Genomic DNA, 19,865 nt, shown 5'->3' on the forward strand with positions numbered 1-19,865 from the left:
TCTCTCTCTCTCTCTCTCTCTAACTCTCTTTACTTTCTTTTTCCTTTCTCTCTTTCTCCCTCTCTCTTTCTTTCTTCCTTTCTTTCTCTTTCTCTTTCTTTTTTTCTTCCATTTATTTATTTATTTATTTATTTATTTATTTTTAATACACCAGGCTAGCTTCAAACTCAAAATATCTGCCTGCCTCTGTCTCCCAGGAACTCAAAATATCTGCCTGCCTCTGTCTCCCAGGTACTGGGATTAAAGTGTGTGCCATCACCATTGGGCTGGATGTCTTCTATTTTGGATCTTTATGAATTTGTTAGTCTCATCTACTTATTGAATTGAAGACTAGCTGGGGCTGCGCAGTGAGACGTCTAGAAGGCAACAACAAAAGTCTGTGCTGTTCTTGGAGAGAAATGAACTCTGCTCTCAGCACCACCACAGGCTGAGAGTTCATGAGAGTCTGCAATTCCAGCTTTAGGTGTCCCAACCCTCTTCTGACCTCTTACAGCACCTGCACTTATATGCATACACCCCAGGCAGAAACACGTGTATATACATAATTAAAAATATGCCGGGTATGTTAGCACATGCTTTTAATTCCAGCACTTGGGGGAAAGAGGCAGGCAGCTCTCTGAGTTCAATGCAAGCTTGGTCTGCCATATTGAGGTCCAGGACAGCCTGAACTACATAGGAAGACGCTGACTCAAAACAACAGAAACCCAAAAAACAAGCCAGACAGTGGTGATCCATGCCTTTAATCCCAGCACTCAGGAGGCAGAGGCAGGCAGATCTCTGAGTTTGAGGCCAGCCTGGTCTACAAAGTGAGTTTCAGGACAGCCAGGGCTACACAGAGAAACCCTGTCTTGAAAACAAAAACATAAATAAATAAAATAGGTAAATAAATGAAAATCTGAGTGTGTTGAGTATTACTGTAATTCTTTTTTTTTCCCCCTGAGACAGGGTTTCCTGAGACTGTGTAGCCCTGACTGTCCTGAAACTCACTCTGTAGGCCAGGCTAGCCTTGAACTCAGAAATCTGTCTATCTCTGCCTCCCGAGTGCTGGGATTAAAGGTACCATCACTGCCCAGCTTCTGTAATCCTTTTCATGGGGAGGTAGAAGCAGGAGGAATGGAGATTCTGGGTTTCCTTGGCTACATAATGAGAGGCAAGCCTGGGTTATATGAGATGCTATTTTAACAAAAAGCAAACTGGGTATGGTGCTGCATGCCACCAAGCCCTGCTGGTGTAACATTTTCTATTTATTTTTAGATCATGTATAACGAGAGCCTAAGCTGGCTTCAGAGTCACTAAGGAGTCCAGGCTGCATTTTAACTCATGACAGTATTCTTGCCTTACCCTGGGCTTATAGGTATGTGTCATTCTTTTTTTGCTGTTTTGTTTTGTTTTTCAAGACAGGGTTTCTCTGTATAGTTCCGGCTGTCCTGAAACTCACTTTGTAGACCAAGCTGGCCTCGAACTCCGAAATCCACCTGCCTCTGCCTCCCGAGTGCTAGGATTAAAGGCATGTGCCATGCCCAGCCAGTATGTGTCAACACATGTGGATCCTACTCTGCTCATTTTCCTTTCAGGGCTGAGTATAGAACCCAGAGCATTACACAGGTTCATCATTTTGTTGTTTTTGAAACAGGATCTTCCTGTGTCAGACCTCTTGTCTCCAGAGTGCCAGGATTAATCATGTTCCTTTATGCCCTGCTCTATCTCTCCGTGTGTGTGTGTGTGTGTGTGTGTGTGTGTGTGTGTGTGTGTGTGTGTGTGTGTGTATTTATTTGGGGAGGCCTGGATCTCAAGTCCTGGCACCCACATGGCAACTCACAACTGTCTGTATTTCCAGTTCCAGGGGATCTAGACAAGGACATAAAAATATGCAGATAAATGTAGATAAAACATCCAAACACATAAAATAAAATAAAACTTCTTTCAAAGTGGTCTTTGGTGCATGTCTGGTGTCTGGGTGCACACGTAGAAGGCAGTGTTGAGGGATCTTCCTGTATCGCTCTGTCTCACTCCCTTAAGACACAAGCCACCCTCCCCTCCCTGCCCCACCCGATCCTAGCCTTCAGGAACTGCGGCATGACGCTGTGGATAAAGGCCAAAGGCTAACGACCTCTGGCCTTGTAACTCTTTCTTACTATCTGGGGGCCAGAAGCCAAAGCTTCAACTCTTTGCTATTCTGTGGCCAAAAGCTGTTGCAGTAGCTTTTGCTACCCTGCCTAAATTCCAGAACTGGAAGTGCTTCCAGCCCCCGCTCAGATTCCCTGAATCAAGGGATAAAAAACACAGACACACACATTGCTCAATTGCCTTATTGCCTCAATTGCTGGGCATAATTAAAGTCCTGAAGCTAGGGTGCCCTTCCCAGAATTTCCAGCTCAGCACCCTAAATCTGCACTCAACTTCACTTGCTCTGCCACCCTCAGTCCCAGCTCAACATCCTCAATCTCTGGCCTGTACCTGGGATCTCCTATGGCTGGTCACCTTTTCTCTCTCAGAAACATGGTAATCTCTCTCTTCCTCTCTTTTCTGCTTCTGCTCTCTTGCCTGCAGGGACCCAGACCCATAGTTTCTTTATGGATAGATCAAAAACCAATTGGAGAATTGACCTTGGCATCAGTACCATCCCTACAGCAATGTTGTGGGTTGCCCTGGTGCTGTTTGTATTCGGATGTTAACTCTGCTTCCTCAAGAGGGGCTGCCCCAAGAAGGAGTAGATCACATGCTTAGGTGATTTCTGGTGAACCTTCTCCCTATTTTAACTGGTCGAATAAAGGCTAGAGCCTGTGATTGGGCAGTGGAAGGTAAAAGTGGGGTTGGAGGTTTTAGTGGGGGAAGAGTAGGGAAGGAGATAGATTGATAAGACTTAAGGAGTTCGAGCAGAATTATTTCCATCTTTCCATTAAAAGGCCCATCTCTTCTGCCCAAGCATTGGCTGCTAGCATCTTTATTGCTCAATTGGAGAACAAAACCCCCCAGCATTCACACAAAGATTCCTGATCAAAATATCGGAACCACCCTACACCTCTAGTTACCAGATAGTGGTTTCATTCCTAGCCTAGAAGGAATGTTTTCCTTGATCATCAATTTGTTCCAAGCCTGTACTTTTTCTCCCAGGCGATTAGCCTGTGACCCATGAAGGTTTACAGAACTCTCATTGCAGCTTTTATTCTATAGGGGGCTTGACATTACTTGCATCAATTTAGGAGTTCTATAAATTTATAATCAGAAATTATAAAATCATCAATCCATCTGCATAGCATGACTACATGAAAGTACATCTTCATATCGATTCTGTAGGAACCATGCTCAATAGGGTGGCCTGATGCCCAGGAATCATTAGGTTATGTAGTAATAGCAGACGTATATCAGCAGATAAAAAGCAATATTGGGATAAAGTCTCTGAGGACCCTGCATCTCAGAGTGCACCCATGGCAGCAATGCAAAATGGTAGGCCATCTCCATAAAACTCACTTGTTTGCCATAGCCTTTTCCTCTTGGCCTCCATCAGACACAGTCTCCAAATGAACCTGATGCTGTTTTGGCTAGAATGGCTTGCCAGTTAGGACAGATCTGTCAGCTGTGGCTATAGATGCTCTTACCCTCCGAGTCTTCTCACCAGCCCAACTTGAGGGTTTTGTGTGTTTGTTTTAAATTCTTTTGGTTTTTTTTTTTTTTTTTGTTTTTTTTTTTTGGTTTTTCGAAACAGGGTTTCTCTGTATAGTCCTGGCTGTCCTGGAACTCACTTTGTAGACCAGGCTGGCCTCGAACTCAGAAATCCGCCTGTCTCTGCCTCCCAAGTGCTGGGATTAAAGGCGTGCGCCACCACGCCGGGCTTTGTTTTAAATTCTATTTACATATTTACATTTGTGCAGGTGTGTGTGTGGGTACACACTCCTGCCACATCAAGCCTGGAAGGTCTGAGGACAGTTTGTGGGGATCAGCTCTTTAGTTCCACCATGTGTCTTCTGGGGTTTGAACTCATGTCAGTCTTGGCAGCAAGTGCCTTCAACTGCATTGGTTCTCAAGCTGTGGGCTGTGAGCCTTTTCTTTCACAGGCGTCACCTAAGACCATTGGAAACAGACAGGTTTTGCTAGATAGTGACTGCTTCCTCTCTTGTCCACTGCCCTGCTTTCTATTCACCATTCCCAAGCTGCATGATAGTAATGCATTCGCAGGATCTAACTCTGTAATTCATGGAATTAAGAGGATAGGGGATGGGGGCTGAAGAGCTAGCTGGCTCAGTGGTTAAAGGCACTTGTTACTCTTGCAGAGGACTCAGGTTCAGTTCCCAGCACCCACGTGGAGGCTGTATATAACTGCAGTTCCAGAAGATCTGATACCCCTCCTGACCTCCACATGCAAATAGAATGGATACACAAAATCACACTCACACACATAAAATAATTTTTCAAAAGAGAATATAGGGATCAGGGGCTGGAGAGGTGGCTCAGGCTCAGCAGTTAAGAGACTGCTCTTCCAGAGGTCATGAGTTCAATTCCCAGCAACCACATGGTGCCTCACAACCATAGTAATGGGATCTGATGCCCTCTTCTGGTGTGTCTGAAGTTAGTGACAGTGCTCTCATATAAATAAAATAAATAATAAATCTTGAAAAAAGATTTAAGCTCCCACATTTACAGTTTTTCTTTCCTTTTTTATTTATTTTTTGTTTTATTTCTTTTTTCTTTTTTTCTTTTTATTTATTTATTTTTTCTTCACATTTACAGTTTTAAACACACAAAAAAGTATTTTTTTTTTTAAAAGAGTATAGGGATCAGGAAAATTCACTTTAATCATGTTGTTACCAAAATTTTAGGGAGTCCTTTTGTGATTGCCACATAATATGGAAATCAGGCTCCCTTTCTGGGGTTTGTAGTCTCATTAATAAAAGAATTTGAGAATGGACTTAAAGAGAACATTGTGGAAATTTTTATTAGAGTTTTAAAAAACAATGGCCAGGATAGGTAAGCTGTAAATCTCAGCTGCTGCCTAGAGTAGGAGAGAAAAGGAAAAGAGCTACCCAGGGGAGATACTGACATGACCCAATGGCAGGAAGAGAGAGAAAGGGGCCAGGCGTGATGGTGCACACCTTTAACCCCAGCACTTGGGAGGCAAATGAAGGTGGATTTCTGAGTCTGAAGCCTGCCAGAGAAACCGTTTCTCAAAGCAAAAAAAAAAAAAAAAAAAAAAAAAAAAAAAAAAAAAAAGAAAGAGAGAAAGAGAGAAAGAAGAAAGGGAGAAGTTTTGCTTAAAAAGGGAGGTAAGCCTGGTAAAGTACTGTGCAAGGAGAGAAAAATCTTGGAAGGAAAACTACATTGTCTCGTTAAAGGCACATTTTTTTTTTTTTTTCCCAAGACAGGGTTTCTCTGTGTAGCCCTGGCTGTCCTGGAACTCACTCTGTAGACCAGGCTGGCCTCGAACTCAGAAATCCACCTGCCTGTGCTTCTGCCTCTGCCTCCCAAGTGCTGGGATGGAAGGCGGCGTGCGCCACCACTGCCCCGCTAAAGGCACAATTATTCCACCTGTTATTTGAATGTATCTTTTATTTCATTTGTACGAGAGCATTTTGCTTTCAAGTATAATAATGATTCTGAGATTGTTATTTATTTATGAATGCTTAGGCCTGTAGTTTAGGCTTATTCCCAGCTAGCTCGTACAATTTAATTAACCCATTTATTCTAACTAATCTCTGCCACACAGCCGTTATCGTTCCACCACCACGTCTGCTAGTCAGATTCCCTGTGGATTCCCCCCTCCCCCCAGTTCCTATGTCTGCGGGTTGTCCAGCCTTCCCTCTCCTTTCATGTTGTAATCAGCTGTTTGTTAAACTAATCTTAAGGTGGTGGGGAAGAACATTTACAAAACGTTGAACAACTAGAATAAAAATACCAAAGTCCAGACAGACAGTATTCAGTTCTCTAGTGTTATAGAAATCAATATTTGAATAATACAAAAACAAGCTTAACTCAGTGCACAAGAGAATCCAGAAGAGGGCTGTCAGATTCCCTGGAACTAGAGTTAGGGACAATTTTGAGTCACCATATGGGTGCTAGGAATCAAGTCAGGTCCTCTGGAAGAGCAATAAGTGCTCTTTGCAGCTGAGCCATCTCTCCTTGTTCTTTAGCATGGATTAAGGTAACCCTGCCTCCCCAAGGATGGCCCCTTCCCCAGGTCATTTGACCTGACCAGCTGCAATGTTAAGTCTCCACCCAAGCTAGAAATTCTAGTCTGTAGACCAGAGAAGGAGTTTTCCTTGAGTGAGCCTCTTATTGTTTTAGAGATATACAATCTAAATCTTATCACTTAATATTCTAAAGTGATTTCTGAACTCAGTCTCCATGTAGATTCCAACCTGTGAAAAAGAAAGAAGCCTGGCTGTCATGCTGGTTCGCGCCTTTAGCACCAGCCCTGGGGAGGCAGAGGCAGGTGTAGCTCTCTGAGTTCCAGGACTGCCTGGTCTATGTGTTCAGGCTAGCCAGGGTTACACAGTGAGAGTTTATTTAAAACCAAACCAAACCAAGTAAGATCAAGCCATCCTGAGGCAGGATAGGCGACAGGCCCATGAGATGAAGGAACCCTCATCTCTGAGGCCTCTCAGCAGAGGAGCAGGAGTCCAGCACAGTTAATTACCGACTGCTTATGGCCTTTCCCTCTGCCCGGTTCTAAACCTGCAGCTCTCTCAGAATCTCAGCAGAAACAGAAGGGACAGTTGTTGTTTGTCATGGTTTTACATCCTCCAGTCAATGCAGGGCCCAAACCACCTCAGTTATCAAAAGGGTGGGAGTGTTTCTTAGCAGTGCTCTTGAGATGTAACTTGAGAGCTGTCAAAACAGTGTCTATGGCTAATGCGATGACAATTAGTTGTAGCTCTACCTTAGGAAGCCTGTAGCCATGCCTGGATAAGTCTTCCTTTTAACTCTCATGCTTAAGCCTATAGTAAGCCTTAATAGAATCCCCAAAATTGGCCTCATCATTTACCAGCTAGTCCTGAAATTAATCCTTTTAGCATTGAAGCCACAAATCCCAGTATCTGGAGTTCAAGGCCATTCTCAGCAAGATAGTAATTTATAGGCTGTCCTGGGCTCCATGATACTCTCTCAACAAACATTTCCAGGGGCTGGCAAGGTGGCTCAGTGGGGTAAAGGAGCTTGTGCCATATAAGTTTGGCATCCCAATGTCAATCTCTGATACCTATGTAAAGGTATAAGAAAGAACTTTCGGCGCTGGGGAGATGGCTCAGAGGTTAAGGTCCAGAGGTCCTGAGTTCAATTCCAGCAACCACATGGTGGCTCACAACCATCTGTAATGGGGTCTGACATCCTTTTCTGGTGCGTCTGAAGACTGCAACAATGTACTCATGTACATAAAACAAACAAACAAACAAACAAATCTTTTTTAAAAAAAGAAAAGAAAGAAAGAACTTTCTCCACAAAGTTGTGGCAAACATCTTTACAAGCTGAGCCATCTCACCGGCCCTCAAATATGCTCTTCTCTTTTCTTTTTTCTTTTGAGATAGTTTCTCATTATTCAGAACTGTCTGTCTTGTCCTGGAACTGGAACTCTCTAGGTTGACCAGGCTGGCCTCAAACTCACAGAAACCCACCTACTTCAGCCTCCTCCTAAGTGCCAGGATTAAAGATGTGTGCCACTAAGCTCTTTCTTTTTTTGGGGGGGGGGGGGGCGCTTGGTTTTTTGAGACAGGGTTTCTCTGTGTAGCCCTGGCTGTCCTGGAACTCACTCTGTAGACCACGCTGGCCTTGATCAGAAATCCGCCTGCCTCTGCCTCCCAAGTGCTAGGATTAAAGGCATGCGCCACCACGCCTGGCTGTTTACTTTTTACTTTTTAAATGAACAACAATAAATAGAAAAACAATGTCAGAATAATGTCCTGGGGTCTCAGTGGGTAAAACTCTGGCTGCACTTACCTCACAACCTGAATTTGATCCCCAGGTCCTACTTGTGTATGCAGGACACACAGACACACAGACATAGACACACACAGACAGACACACACACAGAGACACACACACACACACACACACCAGCAGCAACAATACCCTGCCACAAACAAAAGACATACACATACATAACTGTAAAATAAATGTTAAGAACAGAAATCCAGGACAGTCTTTCAAATGCGATATATTTAGGTTTTAGGCCAGCACTCCTGATTCTGTGTCTCCCAAATTCTGAGATTGCAGACTTTCCCCACCATCATGCCAACTTAAGTCACAAATTTTAATAATGAGTCTTTGATTTTTTTTGGTCCTACCCAGTCCAGAACTCACAGAGATCAATCTGCCTCTGCCTCCCTCTTCGAGTGCTGGGACCAAAGGCCGTGCTATCACTCCTAAGTAAAATCCCTTCAGTCTTGGCTCTTACTTCTAACCTTCAGTTTCCTCAATGGCTTGTTCTCATTCCTAAAATTCTGTTCTTGCAGCGTGCAGAGTGGTCTAACAGCCACGCCCCCACAATGGCTAGCAGCCACGCCCCCGCATCGCTAGCTTTGTAGTTACTTTCAAGGACAGCTGTATACAACTCACCTTGCGCCTTGGGAGGTCGAAGTAGAAGAATCAGTTCAAGGTCATCTTCAGCTATAATGCAAATTCCAGGCTGGTGAACAAGAAAACAGACCGCAGAGGGAAGTGTGGCCTGGTCTTTTGTTCTTGAAAACTAATTTTAACATTTGAATTCCTTCATCTAGCACGAGCCTGGGAAGTGCCCGTGTATAAACCTTATCTTTAGCAATCCTGGTTTCTGCTTGTGTGCTCTCACCACCTGATCTTACAGTTGATAAAAATTAGGCTTCAGATACCCCCAGCAATCCAAGGGATCGAAACTGGCTCTCTGCCTTTCACCTGTCTGTCTCGGTCTCTTACCTGCCTTGGCCTGGATCCAAGCAATAGTTGTATGTTAAATTAAATAAGATGGTCTTAAAGTAATGGGGGCTGAGGTTAGTTTCAAACTAGTTTTCAGAGGAAAACCTTCAACCTTTGATCCTGTTTCCACTTCCCTGTGCTCTTGTAAAAATAGGTGCTGTGTTTTGTTTTTGAAATTTTATTGTGTGTGCGTGTCGTGTGTGTAAGCAGACGTTAACACTGCACTCGGTCCCCTTCCAACCAGGTCAGCAGCCTCTAGAAATATTTTGTACGGTTAATCCTCATCAAGAAGTCAAAACGTGACTGGTATCTGGGGCAAAGCCTTTGAAAATGCTTTTTAATTTGTTTAAAGCACTTAAAAATCTGACACGTGGTAGAGCCCTGGCCTACAATGCGCTCTAGATTCCTACTCTAACTTAAAAAAAAAAAAAAAATCAAGCCCTGGTGGGTGGCTACTCCTTTAATATCAGTACTTTGGAGGCAGAGACCGGTAGACGTCTATGAACTTCCAGGAGTTCCAGGCCAGTCTGGTCTCCGACGCGAGTTCCAGGACCAGCCAGGGCTACACAGAGCAACCTTGTCTCAAAACCAAAAACAAACAAACAAACAAACAAAAAACAAAGAAACAAAAAACCCCCACAAAACACCTCCCCATAAAAAGAAAAAACAAAATAAAAATGTACAATGAAGTACACTGTGCGCGCTGTGCGAACGCCCTGGGCAGCGTGGGTCTGAGGGCGATCTGCCTCCGAGGGGTGAATAGGAGTTGGGTGGCTGAGGCTGGAGAGCGAGGACCATTGGACGTGCGGCGGGGGCGGGGTCGCGGCGGACCTGTGCGCGGCGTGGGGCGGCCATTCAAACGCCGGCCGACCTCCCTGCGCTCTCCTCCCGTGCCGGCCGACCTCCCTGCGCTCTCCTCCAGGGCGCCGCGGCGCCACGTCGGTGGCCGGGCTCGCGCGAGCGGCGGCGGCGTCGGCGTCATGGTCCACTTCTTGCATCCGTTGCTGTGGCCCCGGGCCCTCGTCCTGCCCGACGCCCAGCAGGACGCGCAGGGCCACTCCTTGGTGCAGGTGAGTGTGGCCGCCGTCCGGGCTCCGGGGCGTCCGCCCGTCGTGCAGCGCGGCCCGCGGGCGGGAGGGCTGGTGCGGGGCGGCCTCGTCCCGGCTGGCGGGCAGGCGGGCGGCGAGTTGGGCGTGACGGTTCCCTGGAGGTCGCCGGCAGGCCGGCCCGGGCTCCGTGGACGCCGCGTCCAGCCCTCGAGGGGAGGAAGGCGCTGGAGTTCGAGCCCCAGCCATACTGAGCCCCCGCTGCGCGCAGGCGCCACCCCCTCAGGCTAGCCCAGCTCCTCTCCTCACACCTCCAGCCCGCCGGGTCTCCTCAGCCCGCTCCCTTCAGGCGGCCTCACCTCAGCAAGCACAGACCCGCCCCTCTCCTCAGCGCCCCGAGCCGCCTCCTCTTAGCTCCCCACGCAGCGGCTCCCCTAAGTCGCCCACCCAGCTGCCCCAGGAACCGAGTGCGGAAGGCGGCGAGCCCGAGGTTGACTGGGTCTACACTGGAACTTAGTGAAATTGGATGCTCAGTACCTGGCGGGGGTGGGGTGGGGGACAGCGGAAAAATACACCGGTGACAGGCAGATGTGGGTGCTGGGAACAGAGCTTCGGCCTCTAGAGGAACCGTGTGCCCTCTCATAACCTCTGAGCCATCTCCTTAGCCCCTAATTTTAATTTTATTTTGGAAATAAAATTCCACCCAAGATCAGGCTGGTCTGGAACTCACGAAGTAGCTCAGGCTGGCCTTGCTACAATTACAAGCAAGTGACAGGGGATCCAGCTTCTTTCTGCTTGTCCCTGCTTACAAGGCAAGCGTCTTACCAAGTGACACTTGGTAAAACCTCGGGCCTTGCAGGTTTTTTTTTTTTTTTTTTTTTTTTGGTTTTTTCGAGACAGGGTTTCTCTGTGTAGCCCTGGCTGTCCTGGCACTCACTTTGTAGACCAGGCTGGCCTCGAACTCAGAAATCCGCCTGCCTCTGCCTCCCGAGTGCTGGGACTAAAGGCGTGCGCCACCACGCCCGGCCCGCCTTGCAGGTTTTAACTCACATGCCTATCTATTTTTTGGGAGTTAATAAAGTTAGTTCTTTGTATATCTCCATATTTATAAAAGGAGACAACATTTGCTGAGCCATGGGACACGTCTGTCTTTAATCCCAGCACTCAGGAGGCAGGTGGATCCCTGCTAGTTTGAGGCCAACCTAGTCTACAGAGTGAGTTCCAGGAAGCCAAAGCTACACAGAGAAACTGTGTCCAAAGTGGAAAAAAAAGAAGGGGGGGGGAAAGACAGCATTCCCAGAACTATAACAGATTTTGCTTTGGTAATATCAATCAAGAAATTTATTCTCTACTTCATTCAGTTTATCAAATTTATTGGAATTTGAAATCTTCATGGAGTTTTTTTTCTTTTTCGAGACAGGGTTTCTCTGTGTAGCCCTGGCTGTCCTTGAACTCACTCTGTAGACCAGGCTGACCTTGAACTCAGAAATCCACCTGCCTCTGCCTCCCAAGTGCTAGGATTAAAAGTGTGTGCCACCACCCAGCCTTAAATTATCTTTTTAGTGTATATATGGTATCTGTAATTTTTTCTGGTTATTATCTTCCAACATTTACAACTTTTTTTTAAGATGTCTTTATTATATGTAAGTACACTGTAGCTAGCTGTCTTCAGACACATGAGAAGAGGGCGTCAGATCTCATTATGGATGGTTGTGAGCCACTATGTGGTTGCTGGGATTTGAACTCAGGACCTTCGGAAGAGCAGTCAGTGCTCTTAACCACTGAGCCATCTCTCCAGCCCCCGATATACACCTTTTTTATTTTAATAGTTGTGGGTAATATCTTTATAATTTCCCTTATTTTGCTTACATGATGTGTAACTTGTTTTTGTTTTTTTGAATTGTTTTTGTCTTATATGTTCTAGACTGGCCTCTAGCTCTTTTTGTAGCTGAGGGTGACCTTGAATTCCTGATCACCTTGCCTCTAAATCACAAGTGGTAGGATTATACGTTTGGACCTGTAATTTTCTTTTGTGGATTCTTTGTAATGTGTGTGCCTTGCACACATTTATGGAGGTCAGATGACCATTTGGAGTCTGTTCTGTTCTGCCATATGTATTGAACTCAGTGTTTCAGCTTAGAAGTGAGAATCTTTACCGTTTACCAGCTGATCATCTCACCAACCCCAAAATGCAAATTCTATTGCTATGACATACATCTGTGTGTGTGTGTGTGTTTGTGTGCTTACTGAGAATTTAAAATATAAGGCTCAAATATTATCTCTCTTGGTTCACTCAAAATTTTTAAAATTTTTACTTATTTTTATTTTGTGTGCATTAATGTTTTACCTGCATGTGTGTGTGTGTGCATGGGGTTGTCTGATTCCCTGGAACTAGAGTCACAGACAGTTGTGAGCTGCCTTATGGGTTCTGGGAATTAAACCTGAGTCCTCTGGAAGAGAAGCCAGTGTGCTTAACTGTTAAGCAATCTCTCCAGCCCTATGGTTTGATCAGATTTAAGAAGCATATTAGAGGCTGGAGAGATGGTTCATTGGTTAAGGGCAGTTTCTGTTCTTGAAGACTCGGGTTCAGTGCTCGGCACCCACGTGTCAGTATTGACTCTAGTTCTAAGGGATCCAGTACTTTCTTTCTGGCCCCATCACACACTGCATATACTTGTGGCACATACATACATGCACGCAGGCAAAACACTCATACACATAACAATACTTTTAAAGAAGCATATATGTTCCGTAACTGGTTACAGGAGTCTACAGATGTTAAATGGTATTAGTCTAAGGCTTGGGCAATGGCTCAGAGGTGAAGTGTGCACAGTGCTCTTGCATGCCTTGAGTTTGGTTCCTGACCATCTATGTTGAGTGACTCACAACTGCCTGTAACTTCAGCTCCAGGGGTTTCTGACACTTCTGGCCTCTGAATACCTGCATGTGTGTGAGTGTAGCCACATATGGGCACACACTCATACACAAATCTTTTAAGTTAATATTTATTAGGTGTGGTTGTGCACATGTATAATTCCAGCAGAAGCAGGAGAATCATTGCAGCTCAAACCAACTTGGTCTACACAGCAAGTTGCAAGGCAGCGTGCCTTCTGTCTCAGTTTCTCAGTTATAATCATAGGCTTATTCCACCAGCCATGGCTCTTGCTCCATCCCCTTGCACCATCCATCTCTTCCTTTATTTCTCCCTCCCTCTTCCTCTTTCTCTCTCTCTTTTATTTCAAACGTTTTTCCCTTTCCAGGGCTCCCCTTCAAAAACACCCTATCCCATTCCCCTTCGCCCTGCCTCTATGAGGGTGCTCCCCCACACACCCACTCCCATCTTCCTATCCTGGCGTTTCTCTACATTGGAGCACCGAACACCCTCAGGCCTGAGGGCCTCTCCTCCCACTGATGTCCAACAAGGGCATCCTCTGCCACATACGCGGCCAGAGCCATGGGTCCCTTCATGTGTATTCTTTGGTTGATGGTCCAGTCCCTGGGAGCTCCTGGGGGGGTCTGGCCTGTTGACACTGTTGCTGCCTCCATGGGGCTGCAAACCCTCTCAGCTCCTTCAGTCCCTTCTCCAACTCCTTCATTGGGGACCCCCAGCTCAGTCCAATGGTTGGCTGCAAGCATCCACCTCTGTATTTGTCAAGCTCTGGCAGAGTCTCTCAGGAGACAGCCATATCAGGCTTCTCTCAGGAAGCACTTGCCAGCATCCACAACAGTGTCCCGGTTTGGTGGCTGTATATGGGATGGATCCCCTGTCTTTCTTTCTCTCTCTCTCTCTCTCTCTCTCTCTCTCTCTCTCTCTCTTTCTGTTTTTTGTTTTTTGTTTTTTTTTTTTGTTTTTGTTGTTTTTTTTTTTTTGAGACAGGGTTTCTCTGTATAGCCCTGGCTGTCCTGGAACTCACTTTGTAGACCAGGCTGGCCTCGAACTCAGAAATCCGCCTGCCTCTGCCTCCTGAGTTAAAGGCATGCGCCACCATGGCCAGCTTGCTTGCTTGCTTTCTTTCTCTCTCTCTCTCTCTCTCTCTTTCTCTCTTTCTCTCTTTCTTTCCATTCATTTTCTTTTTAAGACAGAGTTTCATTGTGTAGCCCTGGCTGTCCTAGAACTCACTGTGTAGACTGGCTGAACTCTGCACCTCAAGTGTTAGGATTAAAGGCAGTGCTGCTATGTCCAGCCTTTCTTTTTTCCTTTCCCCACTGACCCATCTTGTTGGCCCTTCCACCTTATTTGTTGAAACATAGTTCACATTGGAGCCAATTAAAGAGACAAATTAATAGTAAGAAGTATAATAATAATAATAATAAAATAAAAAATATTCAATATGACTATATTGGGAAGAGTGGCAAACAGACCCAATGGCACCCATGAGTACACATCCCAAGTTTATCTTCGGAGTCTCAAATGTGAATTTTAGGTATAAGTAGAGGGCCAAAGATACACATCACGGGAAGAGGCAAGATCTGGTTCTGTCTGTCACTGACCTATGTTGTCTCCCAAAAGATAGTGTAGTACATCACAGTGGTTGTTAGCAGAAGGCAGGTTTCCCCCTGGACTGGCCCCAGGCTTCAGACTTTTTCTTCCCTGAGCATGATGCTAGGGTAAACTGCAATTTCTTGCCATATATCCTTTCAGTGGTCCACTGGCTAAAGCAAGGGGCAGAAATTTCTCTTTAGAATATACTCATTCCTGCTGTGCAGGGATCTGCTTGTCCTTAGGTGCTGGGGCTATAAAGCTTCAGTTCTTGATCTGGATGCTAGGGATCTGCTCTCACCTTTCTGTGTGGCTCACAGACTCTCTCTCCAGCTCTGGGAGGGTCCTTGTAAATTGCAGGGCCTTCCAAAGACTTGTCAGTTGTATATTGCAGAGCCTTGCTAAGAAACCTCCTCCAGGGTGAACTGTTGCAATTCAGAGGAAATTGCAACACACCAGTAATTGAAGCTGGAGTTGAATTCCTGATCTTCCTGCCCCTGGGGTGCTGGGATTAAAGGTATGTGCCATCATACCTGCTTAAGAAAACTTTTGTTTTGTTTTAAGTTTTTTGTTTGTTTTTTTTTTTTTTTTTTTTTTTTTTTAAAGATTTATTTATTTATTACATGTAAGTACACTGTAGCTGTGTTCAGACACTCCAGAAGAGGGCGCCAGATCTCGTTACGGATGGTTGTGAGCCACCATGTGGTTGCTGGGATTAGAACTCTGGACCTTCAGAAGAGCAGTCGGGTGCTCTTACCCACTGAGCCATCTCACCAGCCCTGTTTGTTTGGTTTTAAGGAAGCAAAGATATGATTGACATGAGTAAGGGTTTTTGGATTTTTGTTTGTTTTGTTCTGGGTTTTCGAGACAGAGTTTCTCTTTGTAGTCCTGGCTGTCCTAGAACTCACTCTATAGACCAGGTTGGCCTTGAACTCACAGAGATGTGCCTGCTTCTGCTTCTGAGTGCTGAGGTTCTACTGTCCAATGAGTAAGTTTTATATGAACAGGTTGGTGGGGTTTGGAGGTGTGTATAGTGTGAATTTTTGTTTTTTTATACAGGCCAGCCTTGAACTGCTGTAGGGGAGCAGTTCTACCTCAGCCTCTTGGGCTTTGTATTTTATTATTTTTTCTTTTAACTTAATTTAATTCATGTATATGTTTTACATGCATGTATGTTAAGTGAACACACACACACACACCTGGTGTGGGGGAGGAGGCAGGGGCAGGAAAGGATGTGGAATGCTCTGGAACTGGAATTAAGAGAGAGTTTTAAGTTGCCACGTGGTGCTGGGAATCTGAATTTGCTTCCTCTTAAGAGTCAAGCACCTGCCTCAGGAACATTGAAATTACAGCCAGTCTTGACTTCTAATATACAACAAACATGAAAGAGAGAAGTGTTGAGTTTTGAACCTAGAAAAAGTCCATTTTGAGCCGGGCGTGGTGGCACACGCCTTTAATCCCAGCATTCAGGAGGCAGAGGCAGGCAGATTTTTGAGTTCGAGGCCAACCTGGTCTACAAAGTGAGTTCCAGGACAGCCAGGGCTACACAGAGAAACCCTGCCTCGATAAACCAAAAAAAAAAAAAAAAAAAAAAAGTCCATTTTAAAAGACTTATTTTTAGGTCTTCAAGTGTTTTGCCTGCATGTATGTGCACCATGCCGGCAGTGCCCACGAAAGTCTGAAGAAGGTATTGCATCCCCTGGAACTGTTAGGAACCTCTGGGAGCTGCCACGTGGGTGCTGGGATCCAAACCCTGGTACTCTGCAAAAGCAGCTCTCTTAACTGTTAAGCTCCATCTCCAGTCCCAGTAGTCTGGGTTTTCATAAATAAAAGGGTTTACCTAAGGTCCAAAGTTGGAGCTGAGTCCGTAAGGCTTGAAAGCAAGGTATCCTGGGCTGGGCATGTATGAAGGAGCTTACGGCTCCTCCTTGTCATCCCAGCTTTGGGAAATGGGTGGAGGAGAATTTCAAGTTCAAGGTCCTCTTTGGTTACATAATGATCCCGAGGCCAGTCTGTAGTACAGGAGACGTTGCCCAGAAAGACAAAAATCCAGAAAATGTATAGAAGTGGATCGTTTCTAGTATTTGGGATGCTGAGGTAGAGGGAGGTCAGACGGGGCTACTTACCAGAGAGACCCTATTCGTAAGTCAGTAAATAACTAAAATTATCTGGCTTTGAACTGATCCTCTGCTTCTACCTGCTGCTGCACCTTTCCTCCTAAACACTGGGTTCACAGGTATGTGCTACTGTGCCAACAAATTAAAAAAAAAAAATTTTTTTTTTTTAGAAGAAATTATTTCAGTTACTTTGTGGGTGCAGGTATGTGGAGGTAAGAGGCCAACTCCTAAGGGGTAGTCGGTTCTTTCCTACTGTCTTACTCATCCAGGGAACTGAGCACAGGTTGTGAGACCTGAGGAAAAAGTAACTGAGCCTTATTGCTAGCCCCAAAGTGTTTGTGTCTGTAGTCAGGTAATCAGGAGGCTGAGGTAGGCAGATTGCCCAAGCTCAGGTTTTCAGGTCGTCTCTTAACTTAGACCTTGTTTCTAAGACTTATTTATTTATTATATGTGTAAGTACACTGTAGCTGTTTTCAGACACACCAGAAGAGGGCATCTGATCCTATTACAGGTGGTTGTGACCCACCATATGGTTGCTCGGAATTGAACTCAGGACCTTCGGAAGAGCAGTCAGTGCTCTTAACCACTGAGCCATCTCTCCAGCCCTAGACCTCATTTCAAAACCCTAAATAATATATAAATGAATGAATATGCCAGACATAGTGGTTCAAGTTTGTAATCCCAATACTTGGACAGATGAGGCAAGAGATTTACTGAGAGTCTGAGGCCAGCCTGAGCTACACTGGGATTGGGTTGCTTTTCTAGGACCTTGTGCTACATGGAGTTACTTCTATGGGAGAAGCACATGCAAAGGTGGGGGTGCAGATGTCAGGGGATAACTTGGGGGAGTCGCTGTACAGGTCTTAGTCATCAAACTCAGGTCGCCAGGCTTGGCAGCAAGTATAAACACTGAGCCTTCTAAAACTATGAACTTTAAAATCTGCCTCAGCACTGTCTCCTAGGTTCTGGTAAGCTGTGCATTTGATTTCAGAAGTAATAGTATTAAAATATTATTATTATTATTTTTATCACTATTGAGGCAGGATCTTGCTATGTATACCTGGTTGGCCTGGAACTTACTATGAAGACTAAGTTGGTCTTAAACTCTTAAGATCTGGGGAGGCAGAGGCAGGCGGATTTCTGAGTTCGAGGCCTGCCTGGTCTACTGAGTGAGTTCCAGGACAGCCAGAGCTACACAGAGAAACCCTGTCTCGGAAAAAACCAAGAAAAACCAACCAAACAAACAAACAAAAACGTCTGAGGTCTGCCTGCTCTGCCTTCCAGGGTCTAGCTGGGATTAAAGCTATGCACTGTCAGGCCTGGCTGATTGTTCTTTAATTTAGTATGTGCTGTATGGAGGGCAAAGGATGCTTATGGACATTGGTTCTTCTCAGAGATAAACCCAGGCTTGCAGGAAAGCAGCCACCTTTACCTGCTGAGTCAGTCATCTTGCCGACCGTGGTCACATACATGAAAATGTTGAATGTTTGCAGATGAATTCTAACAGTATCTTCCTTTTCCTCTTTTGATGACTTAGGAGGAGGCATCACCCTACTCTTTGGTCAACATCTGTCTGGATGTCTTAATTGCTGAATTGGACAAATGGTGTTCTAAAAGACCTGATGGAACATTGTGTCTTCCAGAGCATTGGTATTTCCCTCGTGAAATAGCCGATAAATTCCTTGAGAGGATGGCTTGGCAAGGTACTAAATGTTCTTTATTTTTATTTTTTTTAAAAGATTTATTTATTTATTATATGTAAGTACACTGTAGCTGTCTTTAGACACCCCAGAAGAGGGCATCAGGTCTCATTACAGGTGGTTGTGAGCCACCATGTGGTTACTGGGGATTTGAACTCAGGACCTTTGGATGGGCCCTTGTGATTCCCTTCCCCCTCTGACAGAGTGTGAACAGGCTCAGTCTTAGATAGCTCTTGTGCTGAGCTGGCCACCGAGTAAAGAAGGCAGTGGCTGTGTTATAGAGGAAGAAAGCATTCCTCAGCACGTCGCTCCCTCCTCGGGCTTTTGACAGTCTTTCCCTCCCTCTCTTCTGCATCATTCTGTGAGCTTTGGACTGGGCCATAGAGAATACCATTTAGGGCTCAGCATGTGGATGCCTGTGCGTCTGTCTGCCTGCAGAGGACGTGAGATGATCTGTGCTATCATTTCCTTCCTTAGCTCCTTGAAACATAGTCTCTTATTAACCCTGGAACAATGCTGACAGCCAGGCAACCCCATCTCCACAATCACGCAGCACTGGGGTGGTAGCCATGTTGGGTCATGGGCTTTTTACTTGAGTTCTGGAGATTTGAACTCAGGTTTTCATGTTTGCATAGCAGGTGTGCATACACACTAAAGCCATTTCCCCAAGTCCAACAGTCAGTTATTCTTAGCCCTTGACCATGTCTGCGGCTAAGCAGTAGTAAGCCTCTGCAAAGCTGACAACAGCACTGATCTACGGATAAAAAAAATATTCCAAAGGTAATTTCACAGGCATTTCATGTTCAGCTAGCAAACAACAGCTTTACCTTCCCTATGATGCATAGCCATACCTCCCCAGCTTTTTTTTTTTTTTTAAAGTTTATTTATTTTATTTTATTATATGTGAGTACACTGTAGCTGTCTTCAGACACTCCAGAAGAGGGCGTCAGATCTTGTTACAGATGGTTGTGAGCCACCATGTGGTTGCTGGGATTTGAACTCAGGACCTTCAGAAGAGCAGTCGGTGCTCTTAACCACTGAGCCATCTCACCAGCCCCCCTCCCCAGCTTTTGACCACATTTATAGTACCAGAGGTGAATCCCCTGTTGTGGCATGGAATTCCAATCTGAGGAGCCATTGCTTATCCCTATAGAAGACTGGCCAGGGTTGTACCCATGGCCAAGTCCCACCTGGTCCTCAGTAGTGTAGTATTAGTGTAGTATGTGTATTCCACAGCTGAGTAAGACTAGATGTCTGTTCTCCCCCAGTAGCACTGTACGAGGGCAGGGAGGACGATTCCAACTCAGCTCCAGCTTGATTACTGTGTCCTCCAATTGGAGTGTACGGTGTCTTCAGCTGTAGAGGGCCCCCAACTACAGTGATAATAGCCAGTGAACCTCAGTGCTTTATTATTTGAAAAATACCTGTATTTATAGTTCTTACTTTGATTATCTCAGTCTTTACAGGGTAAGCTAAGCTTTCGAAGCTATCCTTGCTGACAGCCCAATAGGTAAAGAGAATAAAGTCATTCTTCTGTTGTCTGAATCAGGATAACAGTCACCCTCAGCTCCATAAAGAGTCTCAGGCCAGTCTGGGCTCTAAGATATTCTGGCTGGGGAAAAACAAAACAGAAGAGAGCAGC

The 19,865-nt window shown here is 45.4% G+C and overlaps 1 protein-coding gene across 1 annotated transcript in view; it reads left to right on the forward strand.

The window, feature by feature from the left end:
- The first annotated feature begins 9,860 nt into the window (after positions 1-9,860).
- Positions 9,861-19,865, forward strand: part of LOC110293584 (protein zyg-11 homolog A) — a 36,439-nt gene continuing 26,434 nt past the window's right edge. The window contains exons 1-2 of the mRNA XM_021161460.3: positions 9,861-9,950; positions 18,061-18,226. Coding sequence (XP_021017119.1) covers positions 9,861-9,950; positions 18,061-18,226 — 256 coding nt within the window. The remainder of the gene's footprint in view (positions 9,951-18,060; positions 18,227-19,865) is intronic.

Source organism: Mus caroli, unplaced genomic scaffold (genome assembly GCF_978045245.1).
Source record: "Mus caroli unplaced genomic scaffold, Mus_caroli_1 scaffold_6, whole genome shotgun sequence".
Lineage (NCBI taxonomy): Eukaryota > Metazoa > Chordata > Mammalia > Rodentia > Muridae > Mus > Mus caroli.